The following is a 25,186-nucleotide window of genomic DNA, read 5'->3' as shown; positions in this document are numbered from 1 at the left end:
CATGTGAACGGTAGTGGAAATTAATGAGCAGCAAGGCACAAAGTAAAATTGACAAAGTATGAACGACATGTTAATTAGTCAAACTAATTAGCTGTAGATGACAACAAATGTGTGCTTAGCTCCCTCCCTCCCTTTGATTATTTTGTTTATGTATATGTGCCATACATCAGATACCAACAGTTTCTATTGATTTGATTCATATACATATGCACTGTAGTAGCCCCATGTTTGATTTGTTTTTATCTCCAACCACTAGGGGGCAATGTGTTTTTGTTTGTTTACCTTAGCCACGGGCAGGTGGCCAGGTAATATTTAAGTGGGGTTCCACTTGCAGTACAATGGTTCTCAAATGCGGGGTACGTGAAGGCACTCCAGGGGGTACGTGAAATTTTAAAATATGTTTTTGTAAATATTTATAAAATATATATAAATTTATCAAATTAATTTTATATTCAGTAGGCTATTTAATTACCAAAACCCAGCATCTCCCCGCTACCCAAATGGTTTTGACCCAACTGGACCCACTTAGAAACACCGGTCAATCTTGAAAACTTTATTTAAAATTCTATTAATAATTATTTTTGAGAACAGAGCTTTACTATGATCCCAAAAGATGATACTTTATGTTGATAATAATTTGCATGTACACAAATCTTTATTAATAATTAATTAATGTATTTATCTTAGTTGTATGTTTATTTTTATTTCCAAATAGTTCAATAGACCACATAAATACAAATAATTCCAATGTTTAATAATCACTCGATTTTATTTATTTATTTTTCTTCAATCAGAAATGTTTTGCGCTGGTTCGGGGATACTTGGCTGAAAAAAATATTTCACAGAGGGTACGCCTCTGAAAAAAGGTTGAGAACCATTGCACTAGCCGACAGGTGTTACTAATTGGGGAAGCAAACAATGTTCGACCTAAATGTAGGGGTTTGTCCACCACCACTTGTCCGCTACACTTGTGGCTACTAACTGTTGTTAAATGTTGACATTTAGTAAAAAAGGCGAAGAAAGAACATAAAATAAACTCACGGAATTCTCTCTTGATTGGAATGATGTGAAACATGAAACATGACGTTTTAATTCCTACTTCACGAAATCACAACTCTCAAAGTAACAACATAAACGCCCAAAATACAAGATAACACCTTTCGAAAATTGTTTGCTTCCCCAATCAGTAACACCTGTCCCCCAGTGGAACACATTGCCCCCTAGTGGTTGGAGGTAAAAACAAATCAAACATGGGGCTTCTACATACACTATACCCTAACATACTTTAACCTATAGAAAATTTATTTATGTGATCATTTAATATTAAATACAATTTTAATTGTATATTTTTTTTATTAGAAATGATCACATACTGTATTTTATCATATTAAAAGTGCATAATATCAAAACAATTATCTTGCTGCATTTCATCATTCGTAAAAAAAAGTGGTATTTTAATTTCTAGAGCAGAGGTATTTCAGATTTATAATATTTACAACCAATATTCGGTATCAATGATGGTAAGCTTAGTTAGTCTTTAGGGCACATTAAAATCAGACCAAAAAAATGACATCACTTACTATGCATGGCAACCACATATTTTTATTTATTTCATCAGAAAAGTTCTGCGTGTTTGCTTACAAAAAAAAACAAATGCTCCAAATCCCCCCCTGAAAACAAGCTAACGTGACATACTGTAAATATGTAATGTTCATTTGCATAAAATGCTTTCGCTTGGCACATACTCAGCACTTTTCTTCAGCATAATTGTAGAAATGGACAAATGCAAACGAGACCATCTGAGTAATATTTGTAAATTCAAACCCATTGACAATTACAGACAAACGAGGGGAGCTAGCGTGGGAATAATCAGGAGGTGCAGCACAATGCATTCCTGCCCTGGAAGTCAGCAAAAAGACCAGCAACAGATGGCAGGCAGGAATGCGACTTTTACGTCATTGTGATTTATAAAAAAGGCACTCTTCCAAAAAAACAAAAAACTGATAATTGTTACTGTCAGCAGCAACAAGTCGTAAGTGTCATTTGAGATTCAGAACCTAAGATTAAATCAGATACAAAATCTCTGTTACGATACTTAGTGTGATTTCAACAATTATCGTCTCTTAAAGGCAAAGTTACACAACTTTTTGTAGTCAACACTGATTTTCCAAAAGTCTTCAACTCGAGAAAAAGTAACTGAAAAGCATGACATACATTGTGTTGTTTGTTCACAACAGGGAGATACATTCATAGTCATCACTCTGAAACTCAGGCGGCTTAACATTATGTGCACGTCCCAACTGAATGAAAAACAACTTTTTGAGCTTTTCAAAAATGCACAAATGTCCAATTTTTCCTGCCATCAAATGGCTTAGTCCCATGTGAGCAAATGCAAATGAGCATTCAAAGAACAACAACACACTTGGAAAAGCTTTTTCCGCCGCTAATAAACTGCAGGGTTAAGAAACACTTGGTTCAGATTTAAACCTTAACAGCACAACAAAACGTTCCTATTTAGAGTCAACACTTAACTGTTGCCCTCCCAACAAACTTTGAAACAAAAACACATTAACAGTGACGACTATATGCTTAAAACGTACCTGAATGAAAAAAAAATATTACACCTTCCATTTTTATAAAAAAAAAAATCCAAAACTGCACTATACTGCAGTGATGGTCCTGAATCCAAAACTTTTACATTTCTGTGGCACAATGAGGACTTTTAAAATACTGTACATAGACTTGGAAGTATACCATACTTTTTTTTTCTTTACATACTGCAGCAGTTAATGTTTACTTGTTAGAAAAATTGCTGTAGAGTTCACATAATCAAGGACCTGATCATTCAATTCCCTAAAAGTGACAAGGAAATTTAGTTCAATGTCATCCCTAATTAATACCACATAGTGCATCATTTCATACCATTAAAACTGGATACAGTGCTGTGCAACTTTTAATTTAAAAACAAAAAACAAAAACACTTGTTGAACAATCACAAGTGAACGTGCAAACATTACTGCTTTAACTTAAGAGAAGAAAGTGAGCCGTCTTTAAACGAAGACTTTTGAAAAGCTAAAGGGAATTTGTGAATCATTTGTTTAAAATGTTCTAATAGAATGACTGAATTATTATTCTCATTTAGAAAACATATGCATCTTTCATCATTCAATTTTAGGCTCACGTGAAAAATACGAAATTGAAAACAGGATACAGGACGTTTAAATCTAAATACTGTGTTTTAGTGGTGCGACGTGACCCAGAAGTTCGCTAACAAGCATTTGCAAAGATACATTAGCTTGTTAACTACCACAATTGGTCCACAGAAAATAAAGATGAAGAATGAAAATAAAGACGTGGAAGTGATTTGCTTTACCCTACATCATGTGCTTTTCTGTGTGGACATGAATGTCTTGTAAACAATACAACAGGACAGAAACGGTCTTCTTCCTTAAAGAGTCACACATTTTGTTCCTCTTAACAATACATAATTGTCTAGATTATAATATGGCTGATGGATAGTGGTCATGGTTGTTTCCTAGCTAACATTATGCTAATGCTAGTCACCGAACTTCCGGGTAACGCATATGCTATGCATCCATCTTCTTGGGTTGTGGGTGGAGCCTAGCCCAGTCTCAAGCCTTCATACTGACAAATAGCCAATCACACCAAAAGGACAATTTAGAGAGTCTGGAGTTCGCATACCATGCATGTTTTTGGAATGTGAGGAAACTGGGGTACCTGGAGAAAACCCACACAAGCACAGGGAGAACATGCAAATTCCACACAGGAAGTTTCCACCAAACCCAAACAATTAGATATCAAAATCTGTTCTATGCAGTACATATTCAGATTTTTTTTTTTATACTGTCACTCATTTTGTTGATTGACACAATCATGACAAACAGCTTTCACGCTACATGTTGTGAGTTTTAAAAAGGGTAAAAAAAATAGTAGTGTTTTCAATCCTCCACCAGTGAAATTCAGCCCATGGCATTCCCAAGCAGCATAAGAAGACTAACATCTGTGCCCGAAACGTCTTCGGAGCCATTATTGTCGTTTCTTCCTCACTTTTTTTTTGGCCACGCTTTGTCAGGGAGGGGCACTGCCCAAACAGGCCTTCAACAACACGTCTAGGCGAGTCCCTGGACTGGGGCCTTCAAGTCACATCAAAACGCAGCGTTTGAAAATACTCGGCCGTGGGAACTTTTGTTTTTGCAAGGCTGCCCTCGCTGCCGTCTCGAACACCTCCCAGATACCCTCTTTCGTCTTGGCCGAGCACTCCAAATAGTCATGGGCGCCGATGCGCGTGGCCATGGCTCGGCCTTCCTCGGGCCTCACCGGCTCCAACTTGAGTCGGGACAGGTCGTTCTTGACGTGCTCGTCGTTGCGTAGATCCTTCTTGTTGGCCACGAGAATGATGGGCACTTTGGGGCAGAAGTGTTTCACCTCGGGCACCCACTTCTCCGGGATGTTTTCCAGCGAGTCCGGGCTGTCCACGGAGAAGCACATCAAAATGACTTCCGTGTCCGGGTAGGAGAGCGGGCGCAGCCGGTCGTAGTCCTCCTGGCCCGCGGTGTCCCACAAGACCAGCTGGATCTGCTTGGTGTCCACCTCGATGTCCGCCACGTACGTTTCGAACACGGTCGGGACGTACACCTCCGGGAACTCGTCTTTGCTGAACACGATCAGGAGACACGTTTTCCCGCACGAGCCGTCGCCAACAACCACAAGTTTCTTGCGGATGTCGATCGCCATTTGCGTCTCCTTCCCCATGGCGAAGTTAACAAAGAATTGACACGGGGGGGGGGAGAAAAAAGTCAGGCTTTTTTCGAGACTCGGACGCAACACCTTTCACCGTGCCGTGACAACACCGCGTGATCTCTTTATAAAGCAAAGTGAGGTTTCCTAAATATAGCAATCCAATCGGAACTAGGGAGGGGAACTTTCAGCTTGTGAAGCAACTGGTGATTGGACCTCGCTGGGTTTCCCCCTTCTTTTCGGGGAGGGCTCGTCCGAATGACCGCATCCAAATGTTGAATGTAATGCGCTCAAACAAACTGTCTGTGGACTTAAAATATCAACATATATGTCATGTAGGCCTTCAACTATAACACGGGTGTCTCTAAACACGTCGAATAAATCCATTTATTTTATTTTATTTTAATGAATGAAGTACGATGGGTCGTTCGTGAACGAGCCGATAAAAAGCGCAGCAAGAGGATTCGTCAAGGAACGGCAGAAAGCAAAGATGATAGAAAACTTCAAACAGCAACTAAAGACACATTGCGACATCCAAACCTATAAATAACTAATAGAAACTAATGGCAAACCTTTTTCTACTTTTAACCACAGTTTATGACGCATATGTTGTTTGCTCTTATGTAGAACAAGTCTAGCCGCTCTATTCTGAGCAATTTATAATGTTTTTAAGCAGACATTTTGTTGCACTTGCGCAACAGTCCAGGTGATTTAAAATTAAAAATTTAATTACTGGACCCAGAATGTGTTTTTGGCCCGTGGTCTAGGTCGTTGTAATAGGTATAATCCATCGTTTTACTGCACAGCTGCGGACTTAATTTAGGAAGATGGCAATAACTAACTGGTTGTTAGCAGAATTACACACTGGTGAGGTGGAGAAAATGAGTGGAAAATATGGTTAGATGTAACTAATAACATAAAACCCGGTAAAGTGAAGTCAAAGATTTATTTCTAAACATGCTTGAAGATACAACGCATTGAATCTGTGTAAATTGAAAGACAGGGCGTGCTGTTTGGGAATCGAAACAGTTGAGTCTTTTAAGAGTCGAGCCAAAAAAAACGGATCACAAAAATGAGCCGGTTGCCCCTCAATACTACGAACGAGGCAGTTGGGAGGGGACTTTTCTTGTGCGCACGACGGTGCAGTAGTTCACGCTATTTACAAGCAGGGGGCAGCAGCACGAGCCAACTATTAGCCGAGGCTATCAAAGCCTTGCAAAAAAAATCTGCGCTCTCTCCAAGGAAACAAAACAATATAGAATTTGGTTTACGGCGTGCCTCAAGCCCGGAGCCTCTCTCGAAACGACAACGCGTAAGTATTTTTAGCACCTTTGTTCACTGTCGACAGGCAGAACAAAGTGGCGCCGCGTGTGTGTTTTACACGCCGCCGCCGTTGTGCGAGCATTTCCCCTTTTGTTTAGCGGTTAAGGCCCCTCTGTTTGGAACTTGAAGGGGTGCCATGTTGTTTAGCCGCTGAGTGTTTGCTTGCTTTTAGCTCGCATACAACACCAACTTGGCAATTAGCGCTAGCACAGCATCCGATGCGACATTTGTTTTTTTTTTCTTCTTTCCCCACGTCTATGCCGGTTGTAAAATCTACAGTGCATCTCAGCAAAAATATCGGCTAATATCAAGCACTGCACGCAATGGCTCAGTAAAAATTACATTGTTGATTTCTAAAGTAAACTTTGATGTCAAGCACAGACAAGCCATAATAAACAGGCCCGACGCGGCTACCCGCTAGCTGGCTAGTCATGGGGCTTGCTAATGCTAATAATAGTGAAACGACTACGAGCAATCATGCTCAACAAGTGGACTTTGGGATAAAATCGAACTAAACACTCAATGGAATGACCACAACAATTACCAGCCTTTAATATCAATCCGTGTGATCTACCAAATTAGCCGCTGTTAGCAGCTAGCTCGCTATTTAGCTCGCCTGTCGAACAAGCCTGGCGTCAGTTTGCCGCAACAACCAATATATATTGTTGAAAATGTTTGAATAATGGATATAACTCTACCAGGGTTGTCACTGTGCCTGGTGCTTTCTGGTGCTATGTGTTAATATGAAGCAATTACACATTTATGCCCTCACGGCTCAGTAGTAGCGGTGACAAAACGCCGCTTGTATGATCACGAGCGGAGCTAACAACGAATGCTAACAAGCGGCACTTGTTTTGTCCATTTTTGTTTGTGATCATCAACATCTTTTACTCACAGATTAGTAGTCATTCAAAACTCTGTAATTAACGTGCCTGTTTTAGACGAGGTATTACCGTTTTTGTTAATTAACTCTGTCATTTCAATAAGTTATATAACCATTTCCATGGGGTGTAATCAAGAAGTTTGTCTTGGCAAACAATGCTTATTTTAGTCAGTTTTCTCAAGTGGTGGTGTAGAACTCTGAATATGAATATTTGCCTCCCTCTCATCAAGCCAAAGTAACCAAAAATATTAGAACCCACTTTGCAAACTACAGTGCAAACAAACCAGCTGTTACATGTAATACATCTCGGACAGTGTCAGTCAAATCTGTGCATTATTGGTTAAACTTGTTACGAAAATTCAGCTTTTCCACTTAATTTTGTGTAAATGTTTGCTTAAAACATTGCAAAACATGTTGGACAAATGGTACTGTAAGCTATTGGCGAGGTCAAGGCTGAAACCAGATAAAGGACTGAGGTTTATTGTTAATAGGATATAACGCCTCTCGAAATCATGCAACGTTGAAAACCCAAGATGAAACATTAGGTTAGAAGAAAAGGTTTGCACACACATTTGCAGCAATGGGAACACGAACATCATCATTCAGACAACAGCATCTGTAACATAGATAGTGAAAATTGTTGAATCTGATTTCATGCAGCAAAGATTTCAAGATAAATATGTCACAAGATGATGTTCATTTCCCACAGATTTTCAATGAGAATGCAAAGCAATATGACAACGACCATTACAAGATGACTGTCATTATTTGAAAGTCCAATGGCTCACTAGCCTTTCCATGCAACAACAAAATTTGGTCATTGTTCACCCTGGAAGTTAAGAAGTGCAACGCCTTCATAGTAGATTGTAACAAAGAAAAGATATGCAAATTTTCATGCATGCTTGAGCGTTTATTACGCCCAAAAACGGGGGAAATGCAGTGCACCTTTTTGGAGCAGCTTCCTCTTCAGGATGCGTTTACTTCAGAATAAAACCTCTATCTCAAAATCTAATGGCTACTCATCCACGTGCTGCGAACTTTATCATGAATAGCCTCTGTTGATATTAGATTAGCGGCCATTTTCTCAACTGAAAAGGCCACACAACTCATCTGTGAGTGTAGGGAAATGTGCTAGACTGCAGGCTCGTCACAAATTCAATTCCAACGGAAAAAAATAGCACTTGAATGCAGAGTCGAAGCAATCCTTTGAACTAGACTCGACGCCGACAGAATGGGCCTTCGGGGTCATTCAGTGGTCAATTTGAAATGACCCCTTTGACTTCAATATTGGATTAAACAAAAAGCCATCAAATTGGCTTCTGTATCGACCTGCTCGCTCACAGGCCCCTTTGTTCTCAGTGGAAGGAACAAAGTTCACCAAGACCACGTCACTTGTAAAACATTGTCATGATGGTTAGTTTTCAGAAGCCAGCAACAAGGGACATGACACGTTCATTTCAGCTTAGGTGCAACGAAAGTTGCAGTTAGAATTGACTTAATGCTGATGTGATCAATGTGTTGATCAAAAGAACCAGTTTTAACATCCGCCCCGGACGCTTTTAGTAACAAAGAGAAACCAAAGCAGTTTGGAAAATGAAGGACAGAAAGAAAATAATGCCCCTTGGTTTAAGATCAGAGAAAACCTAACACAATCACAGCGAGTGATGTCACTGGACATTTGACCAAAATGAACAAACAAGCAATCATTTTGTTTAAATCAATGTTGAGCTTGTATTCAATTAAGCATGTGTACCTTGTGTTGTACTTCTGTCCATTCTATGCTTTTGGAATGACAACTCCCCGTTCTCTTCAGGCTTTCCCGTGGAATGAGCATTCCATGCAGCATCCTAGGTATGAATGACGTGGCCTGGCAGGAGGCGAGAGGTGGGATGCTGCATGCAAATGGTGCTCCTGAGGCCGCAGGTGTTAGGGTCCACAGCGGAGGGCCCCTCGCCGCGGTGGCTGGCCAGGCTTCAGGAGGGCCCCATTTACAGGGCATTGACAGGGCGGGCAACCCCACCCCGGGAACACCCCAGCCGCCGCTGAGCGGCCGTTCGCAGGATGACGCGACGGTCGGATACTTCTTCCAGAGGCAGCCAGGGGAGCAGCTCGGAGGCTGCGCGCCGAGCAAGCATCGCTGGCCCACCGGGGACCCTAATCATGTGGATCAGGTAGGTAGCAGCCATTGGGTCGAGAAAGTCGGACGAATAGCCAATCTCACTCTTAAAAGGCAGCATCAAATCCTGGTCGGAACGCCCCGAACATTTGTGTTCCTTGTGTCTCAGGTCCGTGCTGCGGATGAAATGAACTATGACTTTCAAGCTCTTGCTTTGGAGTCGAGAGGAATGGGAGAGGTATGACTTTTTGGAATCATCCCCCGTCTTCTGATTTTGTATTTATTAAGATACATGATTGAAATGGTTATTTTTACACTTTCCAGACTAACGTGTCATCCAATTTGTTTTATTTGAAGCTTTTGCCAGCGAAAAAACTCTGGGATTCCGATGAACTGGCCAAAGATGGAAGAAAAGGAATGCTGCTTGGAGAGGAGTGGAGGGACAATGCATGGGGGTCATCACGTGAGTCACTCGTATTTTTATCCGGCCGCGTTCATATGGCCAGCTTTGTAGATATTTGATGCCAATCTTTTCTTTTAGACCATTCAGTCTCCCAGCCAATTATGGTCCAGCGACGGCCAGGTCAGGGTTTCCACGGGAACGGCGATGCCAATTCCGTGCTCTCGCCTCGCTCGGAGGGCGGAGGCTTGGGTGTGAGCATGGTGGAGTACGTCCTGAGCTCGTCTCCTGGCGACAAGATGGATGCCCGTTACAGGAATGGCGGCTATGTGAGTTCTCCTACTTCGATTTGACTATTTTCCAATATGCCATTATGTCTTGTTAATGTGATGAAAATGTCTTATTTTATATCAAGTATTGTTCAAAAACAACACATTTCAGCAACCACATTATGTTTTGTGGGTTACTGGACCGTCCCATAGACAGATTATCAGCGACATATTTAACATTTTGACAAATATCGGCATCAGCCATTTTTACTCATCTGTCAGCCGATAAAGATGGTATCCGCCTGAGCGGCGAATGGTTGCGCACTTATTAGTGAATTTTAAGTTTTCTTCAGGGTTCGTAAAATGTTGCAAAGATGTTCACAGATAGTTTTTACTAGTCACAAACAGGTTTTCTTATCACAGAGAAATTCTGAACACGTTCTGACAAATTTTCTCTGTTTGCTTTTGAAGCCTTTGAAGTCTGATGAGAACCCCAAATTTGCTAAGTTCGCAAGTACAGAGAGCTTAAGAGATCAATTTAAAACGTGGTTCATTTCGCGGAACTTTTTATGTATGTATTTATTTGAAATTTCACTTAACTTTATAAGAGATGCTGCTTTTTGCATTCGTTAAAATCAAAACGAAAATAAGTGAAAGTTTAACATTTCAGTTATGTAAACATTTTGGAAAAGTGTTTACTATAGGAAAGTATTTCCTTGTTAAAATTTTAAAACAAAGCTGTCTATTTGCTGGTTTTTAAATTGAAAGAAAAACATTAAAGATGTTGAAAAGTTGTTTTAACAAACATGCTTATTTTAATTGTATTTTTTTAATGCTAAATTTTTACATTTTACTACAAAATAATATCGGCTCCAAATATTGGTTATCAGTTTCCTTGCCCTACTAGGGCTAGACGATATTGGAAAAACATCCGATATAGTATATAATATAAATATTGCGATATTGATATTATTTCAATATGTAACATGTACCTAAAGAAATAAACATTTTATTATCTAATAAAATAAATAATTAATGTGGCGAAATATGCAAGCTTCAATGTATTCTTACTTAACTAATTGTAATTACTCTAGATAATGTTCAGCTATTGGACGCACATTTAAGTTTGCGTCCGGCTGGTCAAATTCAGATAAAAGCATACAATTACACATGAAACTTATTGCACGTCTTTGCGATATGCATATTGCATGGGCCAATATCGCGATATCTATATATTTTTCCCTACTTATAATCGGTGCTCTGAAAAACTCATATTGGTGTATCGTTAATCCAGACCAGCACTCATGGCAACACTGCCATTGGTGAATCCCTAAATTCTACCCTTACTGGTGCCTCGGCTTACCTTGAGTCATTCCTAATACAGGGTGGAGGTGATGCGGACCAGGACGGGAGAGAGAAGAATGATGGTCCTGAGAGAGTCTCTCCTTTTGAGGAAGATAAGAGCCCAGAGATGAAAGTGGGCGATGACGGTGATTCCGCGAAAGCCAACGGAAGAAGTTTACTAAACGGCATGGACAGAGACTGCAAAGACTTCAAGTATGTTGTTTTTTTTTAGGACGTTTGCAAAAATACCAACCCTATTGTATAACTAATCCCGGAAGATGCACGTCCTAACGGAATTCCCGTGTCCCTTCAGTCCTACTCCGGGAAGCCGTCAAGCTTCTCCAACCGAGGCCGTGGAGAGGATGGGCCCTAACCAGACAGGATTGGAGATGATGACCCAGCACCATGTCCACGCCCACGCCCATGCCCACGCCCAAGCGCACGCCCATGCCCAGGCCCAAGCCCACGCTCATGCTCATGCTCATGCTCTACAACAACAAAATCACAACAAGGGCCCAGTGGAGGACTTTCAGAACCAGGAAGCCCAGAACATGGGTGGCATGGAGCAACAAGCCGGTGTGGAATCCCTCCAGTTTGAATACGCAGGGAACCAGATTCAGGTGGACTCCTCCGGAGCCCCCGTGGGCTTGTTTGACTACAGTTCTCAGCAGCAGGTCTGTTTTTGAAGAACTCTTGACTGTGGGTTTGTAGTAGGCTCTAAACCTCCATTTGGTCCATTTCCAGTTATTCCAGCGGTCAAATCCCCTTACTGTTCAGCAGCTCACAGCAGCCCAGCAGCAACAGTATGCCCTGGCAGCGGCTCAACAGCAGCACCTTGGTATGTTATTTAACTTTTTTTTATATATATATATATATATATATAAATCCCTGATTCTACTGAGCAGTTCACTCGTCGCCTCTGACAGCTATTGTTGGCCTCTACACACCTGGTGGTGGAAACCAGATTACTGTACTTTAGTGAACTGAACAATATTTAAAACATTTTCTTAAAAAAGAAACTGTAATTAACCTTGTTGTTGATCTTTTTATTTATTTTTTACTTTTATATTTTATTTTATTATTTTTATTTTTTTAATTATTAAAAAATTATTTTTTATGCTATTTTTACTTTTATTTATTTATTTTATTTTGCACTTCACTTAGCCGGCCTTGCTCCTGCATTTGTGCCAAACCCTTACATCATCAACGCTGCCCCCCCTGGAGCCGATCCATACACTGCAGCAGGGTTGGCAGCAGCCGCTTCTCTTGCAGGTGATCTCATAACACACCTTGTCTGGCCTTTTGGTCACATATAAAAACGTCAACGTACTACAGTGTATTTTAACACCCCCCAACAGGGCCCACAGTGGTTCCACCACAATACTATGGTGTTCCTTGGGGTGTGTACCCAGCCAACCTTTTCCAACAACAGGCCGCATCTACTGCCAATCACTCTGCTAATCAACAAGCATCCAATCAGGGACCAGGGCCAGGCCAACCTCAGGTAAAGTGCGACATGCTCAGTTTACCTTTAACTGCCTCAGTGCTAGTGGCAAGAGCATAAAAGCGCTTACACAAAAAACTAAATCTTTGTAAAAATGGTAACGCCCTGATTTGAAATAGTTTTCACATTATTCCCTGGAATTGAGTTTTTGAATAATTTTGGTTTATGGATAGGTTACCGTAGTGTGTTTTATTACATTTGCCACCAGGTAATGCGCACGGGAAACAACCAGCGTCCTCTTACGCCCGGTCAAGGTCAACAAAGTCAGCAAGAATCTCTGGCGGCAGCAGCTGCCGCTGCAAACCCTGCACTGGCATACGCAGGAATGTCCGGTTAGTGCATGGCATACCAAATAAAAATCACATTTGTTATTTTGCTGACCGATTTGATTTCTCAGGTTATCAAGTGTTGGCCCCTGCAGCTTATTACGACCAGACCGGGGCACTGGTAATGGGCCCGAGTGCCCGAAATGGCCTCGGTGGGCCAGTTCGTTTAGTCCAGACGCCTCTTCTCATCAATCCTGCAGCAGCACAGGCTGGTAAGTAATTATTGAACATTGTCAATGCAGCGATGATGAGCGTTATGGTTGGTAATTACTAGGGCCCGGCCGATATGCTTTTTTTTTTTGGGCCGATGCCGATACCAATTTTTGGCAGAAAAAAATACAGATTACCAATTAATTGGCCACTTATTTTAGAAAACATTCCTTTTCAATGTGTGTCACTTACGCACTAACTTTCGCTATTCAAATTTACTCTGTTTTGAATGACAAGTCCATAGTATGACCTCATCAACAAATTGCATGAAGTATAAAAGGTTATTGTATAGATTTGTGTCAATAATAAAACCATTCCTACTTGTTTACAACTGCTGTGCTGTATATGGTTAGAGTACATAATTGGGCTGGAAAAATTGCAATGACGATTGATTGAGATTGAAATCATAAATAGAACAATTTGTGATTTCACAACTTAATATTTATTCAACTGTTCAAGTGTCATCGTAGAGTCATGCCCATTCATCCCTGCACTCTGTTTTTGTCAAGTACAAATTTTGTTGCTAATGCTACGCAAGCAAAATGGTGCATTCAGGGTACTTTCACAGCGACGGAAACTTTTTCTTCGATTATAGCGTTATAAGGGGAAAATAATCGGCCAATTGGTCGATTGTTCTGGCAGATGTTTGAAGGGCAATAATCGGCCGGGCCCCAGTAATCGCTACCCTAAAAGATTGCCATCAAGAAAATGAAATATGTTGAGCTAATTAGCCTGAGCGAGCTTCAATGTGAAAAATTTATCCAGATAGTGACTCATCACACTGTTTACTCCCTCTGACCAACAACAGCAGTGTCTGCGTCAGGTTCTGGTAACAACATGTCGGGCCCTCCGGCAAACGGCATGTACCGCTCCATGCCGCAACCCCAACCTCAGCAGCAGCAGCAGCAGGCCCCCCCACAGAGCAGCGGCCTGCAATCAAGTTCCTTCTACGGCTCCGGGTCTGTCCCCAACACCTCTCAGAGCAGCTCGCTGTTCTCGCATACCTCTGCTCCACCTCCGCCGCAGAGCTCCTCTCTGGGCTTCAGCAGCACCGGAAGCTCACTCGGTGTGGGTCTGGCGTCTGCTCTCGGAGGATTCGGCTCGTCGGGTCAGCGGTCAAACGCCGAGTTGCTTGTGATGTTTTCACTTTTTCTTTGGTTACAAATTTCTCTCCTCCTTGTAGTATCGAGCTCCACAAGTAGCAGTGTGTCTCGGAGGGACTCGCTGTTGACAAGTTCTGAGCTTTACAAGCGTGGCAGCAGCAGTTTAACTCCCATCGGACAGCCCTTTTACAACAGCCTGGGTTACTCGTCCTCACCCAGCCCGATCGGACTCACCCCGGGCCACTCGCCTCTCACTCCCCCACCTTCTCTGCCCTCCTCTCACGGGTCCTCGTCCAGCCTTCACCTCGGTGAGAGCATGTTTTTCTAATGTGGTCGAATTCATTAGAGGTTTGTGGTTCACACCTGCGTCCAGTGGAGTGAGTTTCTGCCATTGACCAAGATCAGCTCATTTGCATAATAGGTGAAGTTGTTTAAATTGAGAATTGGACGGTAATTTGCAATGCCCTGGGCAAATGGGTTTTATCTTCAAAAACGGATACAGATATTCTAACGGTTTTACCAAGCTTCATAAATATTTAAATTGTAAAACAGCTGTGCCCCAACATTTATTTTCAGTTTTGGGTTTCATTTAGTTTTTGTTGCCATGGCAAAAAAAAAACTTTTCAATTTGTGTAGTTAATTTTAGGGACGTTAGGGGCCACTTTATTTTAAACTGATACAGTATGAGTAGTCACCGATACCAAGTGTCGATATCGCTAATACCTCTGTCCTCTGATACATATAATCAACAACAAAAAGTCACATCACAGGGTTTCCCACACCATGTTAATACTTGGGCGGGCCACCCAAGTAGATTTCAAGAAAATTTAATAAAATAATATAAAACAAAATGACCAGATATACCGCATGTAACATTAGTTCGCCGTCACTTATTTGTGGATCATGAGGTTAGCGTAGACGCAAGTAGCAGGACTGAGAAGAAAAAAAACCATTATTGTAAACCTGAGTTTAACATTCAAATTGCATACACGTTTTCACCAATTTGATCATTTTAGATCGAATTGGTGATGCACAGACTGATTTAAACATAACCAAATCTAAATGGGTTTTTTTTTTTAGACACAAAGGTGCGCACAGGCAAGCCGTAATATTTCCAGTTTATGGTCATGGCTATTATCCTGTGAATCCCAGGTGGCTTGACAAATGGCAGCGGGCGTTACATCTCTGCAGCACCCGGAGCTGAGGCCAAGTACCGCAGCGCCGGCGGGACGTCCAGCCTATTTAATTCCAGCAGCCAGCTCTTCCCTCCGTCTCGGCCCCGCTACAGCCGCTCGGACGTGATGCCGTCTGGCCGCAGCCGCCTCCTGGAAGACTTCAGGAACAACCGCTTCCCGAATCTTCAACTCCGAGACCTGCCTGGACACATGGTGGAGTTCTCCCAAGACCAGCATGGATCCAGGTTTGGGGAAGGAGCTTCTTGGTTTCAGAAATTGCCATCCGGCTCATTTCCGTACAAGAAAGGGGTTTGATGGAGAGTTTTTATTTTATTGTATTTTTTTTATGGCATTTTCTCTCTGCTCGCAGATTCATCCAGCAGAAGCTGGAGAGGGCCAGTCCCGCTGAGAGACAAATGGTTTTCGGAGAGATTCTTCAAGCGGCGTACCAGCTGATGACAGATGTGTTTGGGAACTACGTCATCCAGAAGTTCTTTGAGGTAGGTTGACGGCGTTTATCGTGATTGACTTTGTAGAGTGGTATCGGATTGAGATGTTGTGGTTTCTGTGTTACAGTTCGGAAGCCCAGACCAGAAGTTGGCTTTGGCGACTCGAATCCGCGGCCATGTCCTCCCGCTGGCTTTACAGATGTATGGGTGCAGGGTCATTCAGAAAGCCTTGGAGTCCATTTCTTCTGACCAGCAGGTAATTGTAAGTGAGATTTTCTTAAGTCTGTTTTCATGCTAAAAGACTTCAGGCCTTGGTTTCAGTGCAGTGATGTCAATTTGAAAGCGCTCCGCTTTTCTTTGAAAATGATTTTGGTTTCAGAGTGACATTGTTCGTGAGCTGGATGGCCATGTTTTAAAGTGTGTGAAGGACCAGAATGGAAATCATGTGGTGCAGAAGTGCATTGAGTGTGTCCAGCCTCAAGCCCTGCAGTTCATTATAGATGCCTTCCAAGGCCAGGTATGTGTGTCATTATATCAATCGGTGTTCAATGAAGACAAAATGGAGGATCATAACCGCAACCGTAACGGGTGCCCTGCCCCAATTAATCACCGGGTATGTCGTCTGATTGAACTAACCGGAACCACACCTCAAACAGGAATAGAATTTCTGCTTGTCAGGTTTATTTGGCTTTACATGTTGTAACCAACCAAACACTGATGATGGTACATTATCAAGGCGTCATATTTTCATGTAATTGTTTTTTGTTTAGTACTACAAATGTGTTGATAGGGCTTGGCAAAATGATTATAAAAAAAGAAAAGCATATTGAAAAAGTAAAGAAAACAAGCCAGGTAGCTGTCACTCATTACTGTTGCCAGCCCTTTTTTGCACTTCAGGGCCACCGTACCGGCCCGGCACTAATGCCAACACTAGCTGCTAGCCACTAATCTAGGAGACTTACACAATACAATGTCGACTTAATTAACTAGCGGTTTCTTAGCATCTTTAATTAGCGATTAAAGATACTTTTGGATGGCATTATGATCACGTTGGTGGAAAATATGTCATTTAAATTAAAACCTCGACGTGTAAGCCATCCATCCTTTTTCTTAACCGCTTGTCCTCGCGCTGGAGCCTATCCCAGCTGGTTTCGCAAAGTAGGCGGTGTACACCCTGAACTGGTTGCCAGACGAACAACCATTCACCCTCACAATCACACCTATGGACAATTTGGAGTGTTCAATTAACCTGACATGCATGTCTTTGTCGATTTATGTAAGCCAACACGTCAAAAAAAGAAGTCAAGCTTGCGGTCACGTCGCTGCGCAGGCCGCAAAAAAATTTTTTTTAAAAAAAGTCCATCTCTATGTGTATGTGTGATGTTTTCCTCCTGCCGCTTTTGCAGGTTTTTGTCCTCTCCACGCACCCTTACGGCTGTCGAGTCATCCAAAGGATTCTGGAGCACTGCACCCAGGAGCAAACTTTGCCAATACTGGAAGAGCTGCATCAGCACTCTGAGCAGTTGGGTCAGGTAAGCAGGGCCACCTTGTTAAATGACAGATACATTTTTAATTTTCCCCAAGAATGTGACCCATTGTTGTGCTTGTGTATCTGCATGTCGACAACATTCCATAATTTAGCCTCCTAGTCAGTGTGTTTGCTAAATGTTAAAAAAATAAATAAAAAATGTATTTGTGCTGTGTTCGCTTTCATTACATCTGACATGTGAATATTCAAACATCCCCCCTCCCCCCCTTCACCTATTCCATCCAGAAATATCAAGGCGTTTCATTGGAGATGACACCCAAAACATATTATACAGTGTCCCGCGATGCACTGTTCAAGGTCAGAGCAATTTGCCTCTCTCTCAAGGATGTCCATGTTTTTTCGCCTTCTTTTCTTCCCTCTTCTAATAATTTTAAGATTAAGATAGATGGAGTTCTCAACTATTAGGGGCCCTTAGCCAATCTTTCGGGGTTTTTTTTTTTCCTTTTCCTTTTCTCACTTACTGTCACAGAGGACTCACAAGACTTTGCCCACAGCATTTCCTGTTTAAATCTGAATAAACGACCGCCATTGACTTCAAATGCTGCTTGAATTGAAATGTTTAGATTTCGACATCACAAAAAGGGGCTTTTCCACCGCTGGAACTTTGGGAGAACTTTTCAATTGAACTTGGTAAAATTCAGTTTGCGCGTTTTTCCACCACCAACAATTTCCGGGGTAGTTAAAGCCCCCTCATTTGAATAACATTTTTTAATTGTATTTTTCATATCCATTTTTATTTTCACTTTTAGGCATTTGTTTATTTATTCAGTCATTTATATATTTGGAATTTTGGCCGTTTTGATCCTCCATATGCACGGCAATCAAGGCTGATTGGATGGTCAACATCGGCTGGGCTCATCAAACTCATTTGAATTAATTACCGAGAACTCTAAATACGCTGTGGAAACACAAATTCTAAATTCCCTGCGGAACTTTTTCAAGCAAGAATTCCTGTTACCCAGAACTCAAAGATCCTGGGCTTGTTTGTGGAAAAGCAGCGAAAGTGGAACAGACTTGTCAGGAAATGCGTTTGAGAGCAAATGTAAACGATTGGGCCAATCACAGCGTCCGCTCATTTAATTTGCTACTTTTTTTTAGAGTGGTGTTGTCTCCTTCCCGCTCACATCCCATAACTGTCTGTCACCCATTTCCGAAGGGGCAAAGATGCTGCTGGTTGAGCTGCCGGCGCCGTCCTTTCCAAACCAGCAGCATCTGTTTTGTCTGACCTTCCGCAGTGATGACATCATAGTCAACTTGGCTGGCGTCTCATTTCTCTTCCGCCGCGACCATTGCATGATCACCTCTTTGCCGACCTTCTAATATAGTGCACGAGCGTTAGATGAATGAGTCTCACGTGGCTTCTTTGGAATGAATTTGTGACAATGGTTGATTCTTGCGCATCCGTTGCCGTCCACTGCAGGATCAATATGGTAACTACGTAATTCAGCACGTTTTGGAGCACGGTAGACCGGAAGATAAGAGCAAGATCGTTGCAGAAGTGCGTGGGAAAGTCCTTCTACTGAGCCAGCATAAATTTGCGAGGTAAGTGGCTATCACTACTACTCTTAAAAATGAGTGATGGAAAGGGAAATGTTTCCTGTTTTTAAAAAAAAAAAGTTGTCAAAGTTAAAGCATTAACTAATTAATTAATCACACTATTAATTTTGACCGCAGATGATCCTACGTTAAACGTAGCACAGCTTGCGTTGGAGCAATAAACATGGCTACATGCATCCAAAGTAAAGCATTTAATAAATGTTTGTGTATGAACTTCAGTCATTAACTGAAAAAAAGGTTGAAGACGTCCTCATTACATTAAATGTCGAAAGAATTAGCACATGATAGGTGCTCTTTAAATTTGGCGGTCAAAAAATGTTGATTTAAAAAAAACTTTTTAACTAAGAGATGCGATTAATCTGATTTTAAAGTTTGATCGTTTGACAGCTCTAAATCATATACAAGGTGTTAAGAGAGAAATAAAATAAATAAATAAAATATCAAAATAAACCATTGAGGCTATAGGGATAGACCGATTATCAGCGCTGATATTGAGCATTTCGACAATATCTGCTTCTTTTTTTTTCATGATCTGACGGTTGATAAAAAATAAAGCTAAAAGCATTTTAATCTCAGCATTCTATTTATTTACATTTTCAGTTAATTTTCTAAGAGATGCTGCTGACCCTGGGAACCTTCTGAACCTTTTTGTTTTTGTTGAACATTAAAACAAAGAAATGTGAAAGATTTCAGGTTATTTTTATTTATTTTTTAAACTATGCTATGGTATTCACTTGAAGTTTCCATTAATTTTTTAAGACATACTGATAACCTTGGGAGCTCCCTGAACATTTTTTTTTTGTGGAAATTTAAAATAGAGAAAAAAAAGTCTACATTTTGAAAATTCTGAAAAAAAATTCAATAAGCATTAATGCTTTAAGACATTACAACAAAGTCAAGATGGGCATTTGTATTTAAACAAATTTATACTGATTTCCCCCCACATTACTAATAATCAGCATCGGTATCGGTCCTGAAAAAAACATTGGTCTATCTCTAGTAATTGGATTCAAAATGTTTTTTTTTTACTTCCTGAGGTAGCCTAACAAAAATATTGAGAAAAACTTTATTAGACTATGCAATGATGGCAATTTTTTGGGACACCTTGTATTTCCTTCAGGGTTGTTATAGTTTGGGGAATTTTCATTTTCGTTGTTTTTTATTTTATTTTACGGTTGTTGTTTTTTTAATTAATTTTAGTTAGTTTCAGTATTAGTTTTCTTTTTCTTTTTTAAGTCTATTACTTAATATTAAATAAATGCAATATTAAATAAACACCATGGTAGAACGAAAAAAGTAAAATTTCTTACCTAGCGGGCTGCTGCTTCGTCACTTCTGTGTGACACACTTTCAAACGTCCTTATTCCGGTTAATATCGAAATAAATATACTTAAAATCATCCCCAAAGGCTCATGCATTAATAACGCTACCAAAGACAAAAAAGGCAAATTTTTGCTATAATTGTAGTTAGTTTTGTAAACATAAAATGTAATTTCAGTTCATTTTCGTTTTTTTTTTTTTTTTTTTCATTAACGAAATTGTTAGTTTTCGTTTCCTCTCATCCGGCTGAAAATTAAACACAGATTGTGAGTTGGTTCACAAATCCGTGGCAAGCGTTTGCTTTGCCAGCCTTTGGAGTATTTGTGCTTTGTCCAAATTCTTGGCCGTGGCTTGTTGTCAAAAGTGTTGACGTCGTCGTCGTGCCTTTTGTCCATCAGTAACGTTGTGGAGAAGTGCGTGATCCACTCCTCGCGCGCCGAGAGAGCTCTGCTGATAGACGAGGTGTGCTGCCAGAAGGACGGCCCCCACAGCGCCCTGTACACCATGATGAAGGACCAGTATGCCAACTACGTTGTCCAAAGAATGATCGACATGGCCGAACCCGCTCAGCGCAAAATCATCATGCATAAGGTAGGTGTGCTGCCCGAAGGCCAAAGTGCCAGTTTGATTGGAGACAAATTAAGTTTAGCGTTTTTGTTCAGTTTGAAAGATCCTTCCGTAAACAATTATTAGCAATTCTCTGTGATATGGCCTTCCATCAGGCCACTTTTTTTCATATTGAACACAGCAGGGCTGGACGATTATGGTGGGGGGGGGGAATAATGATCACGATTATTTTTTGATTGAGATTGAAATCACGATTATTAAAAAAATGATTAATTGATTTTTAAAACTGCTCAAACTCACGACTCAAAACTATGATCGTAGCCTTAAGCCCATTCATTCCTTCACGTTGAACACTTTATTCATGAACACTGTTCTTTTTATCAAGTATAACATAGCCTTATAAATATATTCAATTTAAGCATTTTCATTCTTCATTTTTGCCTTCTTTATCATATTTATTTTACCTTGTGTTATTTTCACAGTCTGGGGACTGTATTTTGTGCTATGTCATGTGGAAATGTGTATATGACTATTTGTATCCTTGAATTTTGAGGAAAAGACAATTCTGTAAATCTTTAAAGTTAAAATAAAGATTATGTATACTTAAACAGTAATTGCAATACAAATACTGGGTGTTCCTGCACATTTTGGCCTCTTAGGGGCAGTGTGGTGCGGTGCATCCATGATATGCACGCTTACAATGAGAACAAAAGAAAGTTGCGATTGAATTCTATTAAAATAACTCGTTTTTCACAAATTGGGAAAAATATGTGCCTTTGAGTAGTGTTATCTTACCTGTGGGTATGTATTTACACAGCATTTGTGAGTGAATATTTATTATTTGAAGGGCTATTACTCCTGATGTTGATGCTAACTTCCTGTTAGCATTTGAATGGGATCCTCCATTCACTTGCATTAGCATTAGCGCAATACGTTAAAAACGAAGCATGTCTTGTATTTAAATACACACTGTATGTAATTCTCCTTATCGTGTGTTTAGTTTTACAGTTAACTCCCAACTGGAGTGTCAAGAAACAGCTTAAATGACACAAATTCGCTCCGGGCTAGCTAACCACTACATGGTGCATTCAGGGTCCTTTCACAATGTAGGGAACTTGTAAACACGCCGCAGCGTTCTGCACATTAATGTTTTTTCTTGGATCATTGCGTTTATAATGATCGAGAGAAGCCAAAATCAAAATGGCGATAACAATTTTGGTTAATCGTCCAGCCCTAGAACAGTATGAAAATGATTGGGCTTATGTTGTCTGGTTTTTTTTATGTTTCAACAATAGATGGATATGAATTTTGTTCAATTAAATTTGGTGAAGTTATGTTTAATTGGATTTATAATAATGACGGTGGTCCTTTTTTGGAGGGGGGGCGCGGTCCCTGGACTCAAAAACCTGGAGAACCTTTGTCATAAAGGATGAAGGTTGAACAATGGTCATATAATTGCACAATTACTATAAAACCTCAATATAGCCATATTTGGATATTTAGTTCTCTTGTGACGATTTCCACTTTGGATTGTTCATCTTTTGTGTCTGCTCTTGTTGTTCATTGAAATTTGACTCTGAATCCAAAGTTGTTTTCATGGTATCCGTTCGGGCTGAATGATTTTGAAAAATAATAAAATGTCGACTTGTTGACCTTCTCCCCCCCTCCCTAGATCCGGCCTCACATTGCCACCTTGCGCAAGTACACTTACGGGAAACACATTCTGGCCAAGCTGGAAAAGTATTACATGAAGAGCGGATCGGAGTTGGGTCCCATCGGTGGCCCCACAAACGGCCTCATGTAGGCAAAAAGATGGCATAAAAAAATAAAAAGAGGCGAAGGCTTTCAGCATATTAAGATCTTTTCTTGACGCCTTCCTTGTTTTTTGGGGGCAATTACCAAAAGGAGAAAAATAAAAGTCAACTTCACCCTAAAACGCTGCGACAGCTGGCCAGGTCCCGACTGGCCCCTCCCCCTTGCCCGCAGCAGGCTTGTTTTGTTGTGTAAAAACACAAGGCCATTGTTAATTATGTAACTGATGTATTTGACTGGTTTTCATATTGTACATTTGAGTTTTTTTGTTTGTTTTTTTACCTTGTAAATTCTTTGTAGAAAGAAAAAAAAAAACATTTGCTGAAACTTCTTACAATTCACACCAGCAAGTGACCTATTAAAAGATCAAACTGAGTGACAAAATTCCCATTTGCTTGTTAAACCCACTTGTCTCAATCCAGGAAATGGAATATTCATAGAGGGACCCCCATGTTGAGTTGAAACAATAGCCAAAGCAGCTGATTTCCAACAGCATAGCAGGCCGGTGCTATGACTGAGGTGCCACAGGTGTTTTGACGAAGACCCCTTTTTTTTGCCCGCTTGAATTGAGGGAACAAATCAACGGTAGTATTTTTAAACGGGGGGGCCTTTTCCCCCTTGTTTTGGTTTCTTCCACCCACCATGTCCGCCCCGATTTTCCGCCAGCAAGAGCCTTTTTAAGTGTCGGTCAGCGGCCCGGGACATCCCGGGTTGTTTTGGTACCCAAAGAGAGACTTGGCTGAGCCCAAAGAGGCTCCATTTAGTCACGTGACATAACCGGTACTAACAAGAGACGTTATTAAGTTATAAGAGGGGGCTTGGTTTGAAATCGGAGCCAAGATTTCATGACGTGTTGAGAGGCGTTGGCGGCATGCTGAATTTTGTTGTTGTGCCCCTCTTAACCCTTTTTTTTTGTGTTTTTTAAGTAGAAAATGAACACTGCTCTGAGCTAACTTTATGTACTAAATAATCATCTCTTGCTTAAAAAAAAAAAAAAAGTAGTTTAGTGCAGCATCTTTTGGTGTGATTCTTAATTGTTGCTTTCGGGTCGCTGTGATGGACTCGCCTCCCCCTCCCCCAAACCCCACCACCCGAGAATAGTCAAAATTGTAAAGGGGAGCTTTATCCCGGCGTTGTACATGAGATGGAATTATTACTGGGACTTGGAAGAAGGGATTTTTAAATCAGATTTTTAATGCTCCGATGTTTGTATTTTTCAACTCTTTTGATTGGATGCCGGTGGGGCCATCGAAACCTATACAACTGTCCTGTAATTCTTGTAGTGATGGCTTTTTTGAATTGTAGAATATATGTAGTATATGTGCAGTTGGTAATTGTAAGATTATTATCATTATTATTATTATTATTATTATTATTAGCTCAAGTGAGGAAAAAAAAACATGTTTAGTGGTGTTTGACAGGCCTTGCAAACTTGTAGTGATGCTTTTATTCCCTCTGTACAGTTGTACATTTGTAACTGTTTATGCTGTAAATGGGATGTCTTCTACATTTTAGTGGGGAGAAAAAGGCAAAAAGTGTGCATTTTGACTTGTGTATATTCATCACTCCTTTCCCCCCCTTTTGAATATTCTGTATACAGTTTTATTTGAGTGTTATTTTAAAGGAAAAAAAAAACCCTAATTTTTAAAGCTTCACAATTTGGCATGTCATTTTGTTTTTGATCTCCTGTGGGAAAAGGCCAGCCTCTATTTGTACTGGAGCTGCTGTAACATCCACTGTTGATAGTCTTTCTGATGTGTGACACTTTTAAAAGTAATGGATTTTAAAAACAAAAATCCTCAAAAATCAGAGGCTGCCTTTTTAGTTGTCTGTCGACCTCACAGGATATGACAAATATTTTTGTACAGAAAAAGGCTGTATTTTGGAACGGCTACTACCTTGTAAGCAAAAAAGCATTGTAAAATATTGTCAATTATATAAATATGAACATATGAGTTTTGTCACACTGTCAAAGTCATGTACATTTTCAGGTGGCCTTATGTACATTTCCAGCTGTTAGATGAAGAAAACAAACTCATTTTTTTTGGAGGCAGAATTGTGACTATGTATGATTAAACTGTTCTTCTAACATTTGACCTGCATTTTGTCATTGTTGTCTTTGATTCTTAGACTCGAATACGTTTTTAATAGCATTTATCAGTTTAACAGGCGAATTGGAACCTTTTCAGGCAGATTTTGGGGCAACAATGGGCAGACAACCATGTATGGAGTCTTGTATTAAGAGAAATTAAGTGTATAGTATCGAATAGTTTCATTAGTACGACGATGCATTAGGGGTAAGTAATTGGTGAAGATTTATTTTATTTATTTTTTTCAGTCGTGAAACTGTCGAAACTGCCATAAATCGGTCCGCGGCCAAAAAATAATAATAAAATGCATTGTATACAGCTTTGTGCTGTCCATGTGGTACAGTTGTTAATTTAGTGTTTTTACTCATTTACAAAAATACACTTTTTCTTCCTCAAGCCAAATAAGTAGTTACTGATGAAGCAAATGAGTT

The 25,186-nt window shown here is 40.5% G+C and overlaps 2 protein-coding genes across 6 annotated transcripts; one reads left to right on the top strand and one right to left on the bottom strand.

Moving 5' to 3' along the window:
* Positions 1–1,584: 1,584 nt before the first annotated feature.
* Positions 1,585–4,883, bottom strand: LOC147158432 (rho-related GTP-binding protein RhoB-like). The gene has a single exon (XM_086061027.1). It carries the CDS (start codon positions 4,771–4,773, stop codon positions 4,162–4,164), a length of 612 nt encoding a protein of 203 aa, XP_085917153.1. The 5' UTR covers positions 4,774–4,883; the 3' UTR covers positions 1,585–4,161.
* Positions 4,884–5,903: 1,020 nt separating this feature from the next.
* Positions 5,904–24,767, top strand: pum2 (pumilio RNA-binding family member 2). Of its 5 annotated transcripts, none has more exons than XM_086061024.1 (23): positions 5,904–6,070; positions 8,778–9,135; positions 9,250–9,318; positions 9,438–9,543; positions 9,622–9,809; positions 11,134–11,306; positions 11,407–11,767; positions 11,838–11,931; positions 12,258–12,365; positions 12,452–12,597; positions 12,806–12,929; positions 12,995–13,135; positions 13,942–14,241; positions 14,317–14,544; positions 15,428–15,656; positions 15,782–15,911; positions 15,988–16,122; positions 16,240–16,377; positions 17,267–17,392; positions 17,635–17,706; positions 18,830–18,951; positions 20,685–20,877; positions 22,526–24,767. In XM_086061024.1, the coding sequence occupies exons 2-23, from the start codon at positions 8,791–8,793 to the stop codon at positions 22,655–22,657; spliced, it is 3,660 nt and encodes a 1,219-aa protein (XP_085917150.1). In that variant the 5' UTR covers positions 5,904–6,070; positions 8,778–8,790; the 3' UTR covers positions 22,658–24,767. The 5 variants fall into 5 exon arrangements, with proteins under 5 accessions (XP_085917150.1, XP_085917149.1, XP_085917148.1 ...); XM_086061023.1 differs by having other exon boundaries at positions 15,389–15,656; positions 15,988–16,116; XM_086061022.1 differs by having other exon boundaries at positions 15,389–15,656.
* The last annotated feature ends 419 nt before the right edge of the window (positions 24,768–25,186 follow it).

Source organism: Leptonotus elevatus, chromosome 18 (genome assembly GCF_054856555.1).
Source record: "Leptonotus elevatus isolate MCC_2025b chromosome 18, RoL_Lele_1.0, whole genome shotgun sequence".
Taxonomy (NCBI): domain Eukaryota; kingdom Metazoa; phylum Chordata; class Actinopteri; order Syngnathiformes; family Syngnathidae; genus Leptonotus; species Leptonotus elevatus.
This window is presented reverse-complemented; position numbering and strand designations above follow the sequence as displayed.

Excerpts from the sequence above, each read along its gene's own strand:
- LOC147158432 (XM_086061027.1), bottom strand. The coding sequence starts at position 4,773 with ATGGGGAAGGAGACGCAAATGGCGATCGACATCCGCAAGAAACTTGTG.
- pum2 (XM_086061022.1), top strand. The coding sequence starts at position 8,791 with ATGAGCATTCCATGCAGCATCCTAGGTATGAATGACGTGGCCTGGCAG. Across the intron at positions 12,598-12,805 it reads CAGGGCCAGGCCAACCTCAG|GTAATGCGCACGGGAAACAA; the intron begins GTAAAGTGCGAC and ends ATTTGCCACCAG. Across the intron at positions 15,657-15,781 it reads CAAGACCAGCATGGATCCAG|ATTCATCCAGCAGAAGCTGG; the intron begins GTTTGGGGAAGG and ends CTCTGCTCGCAG.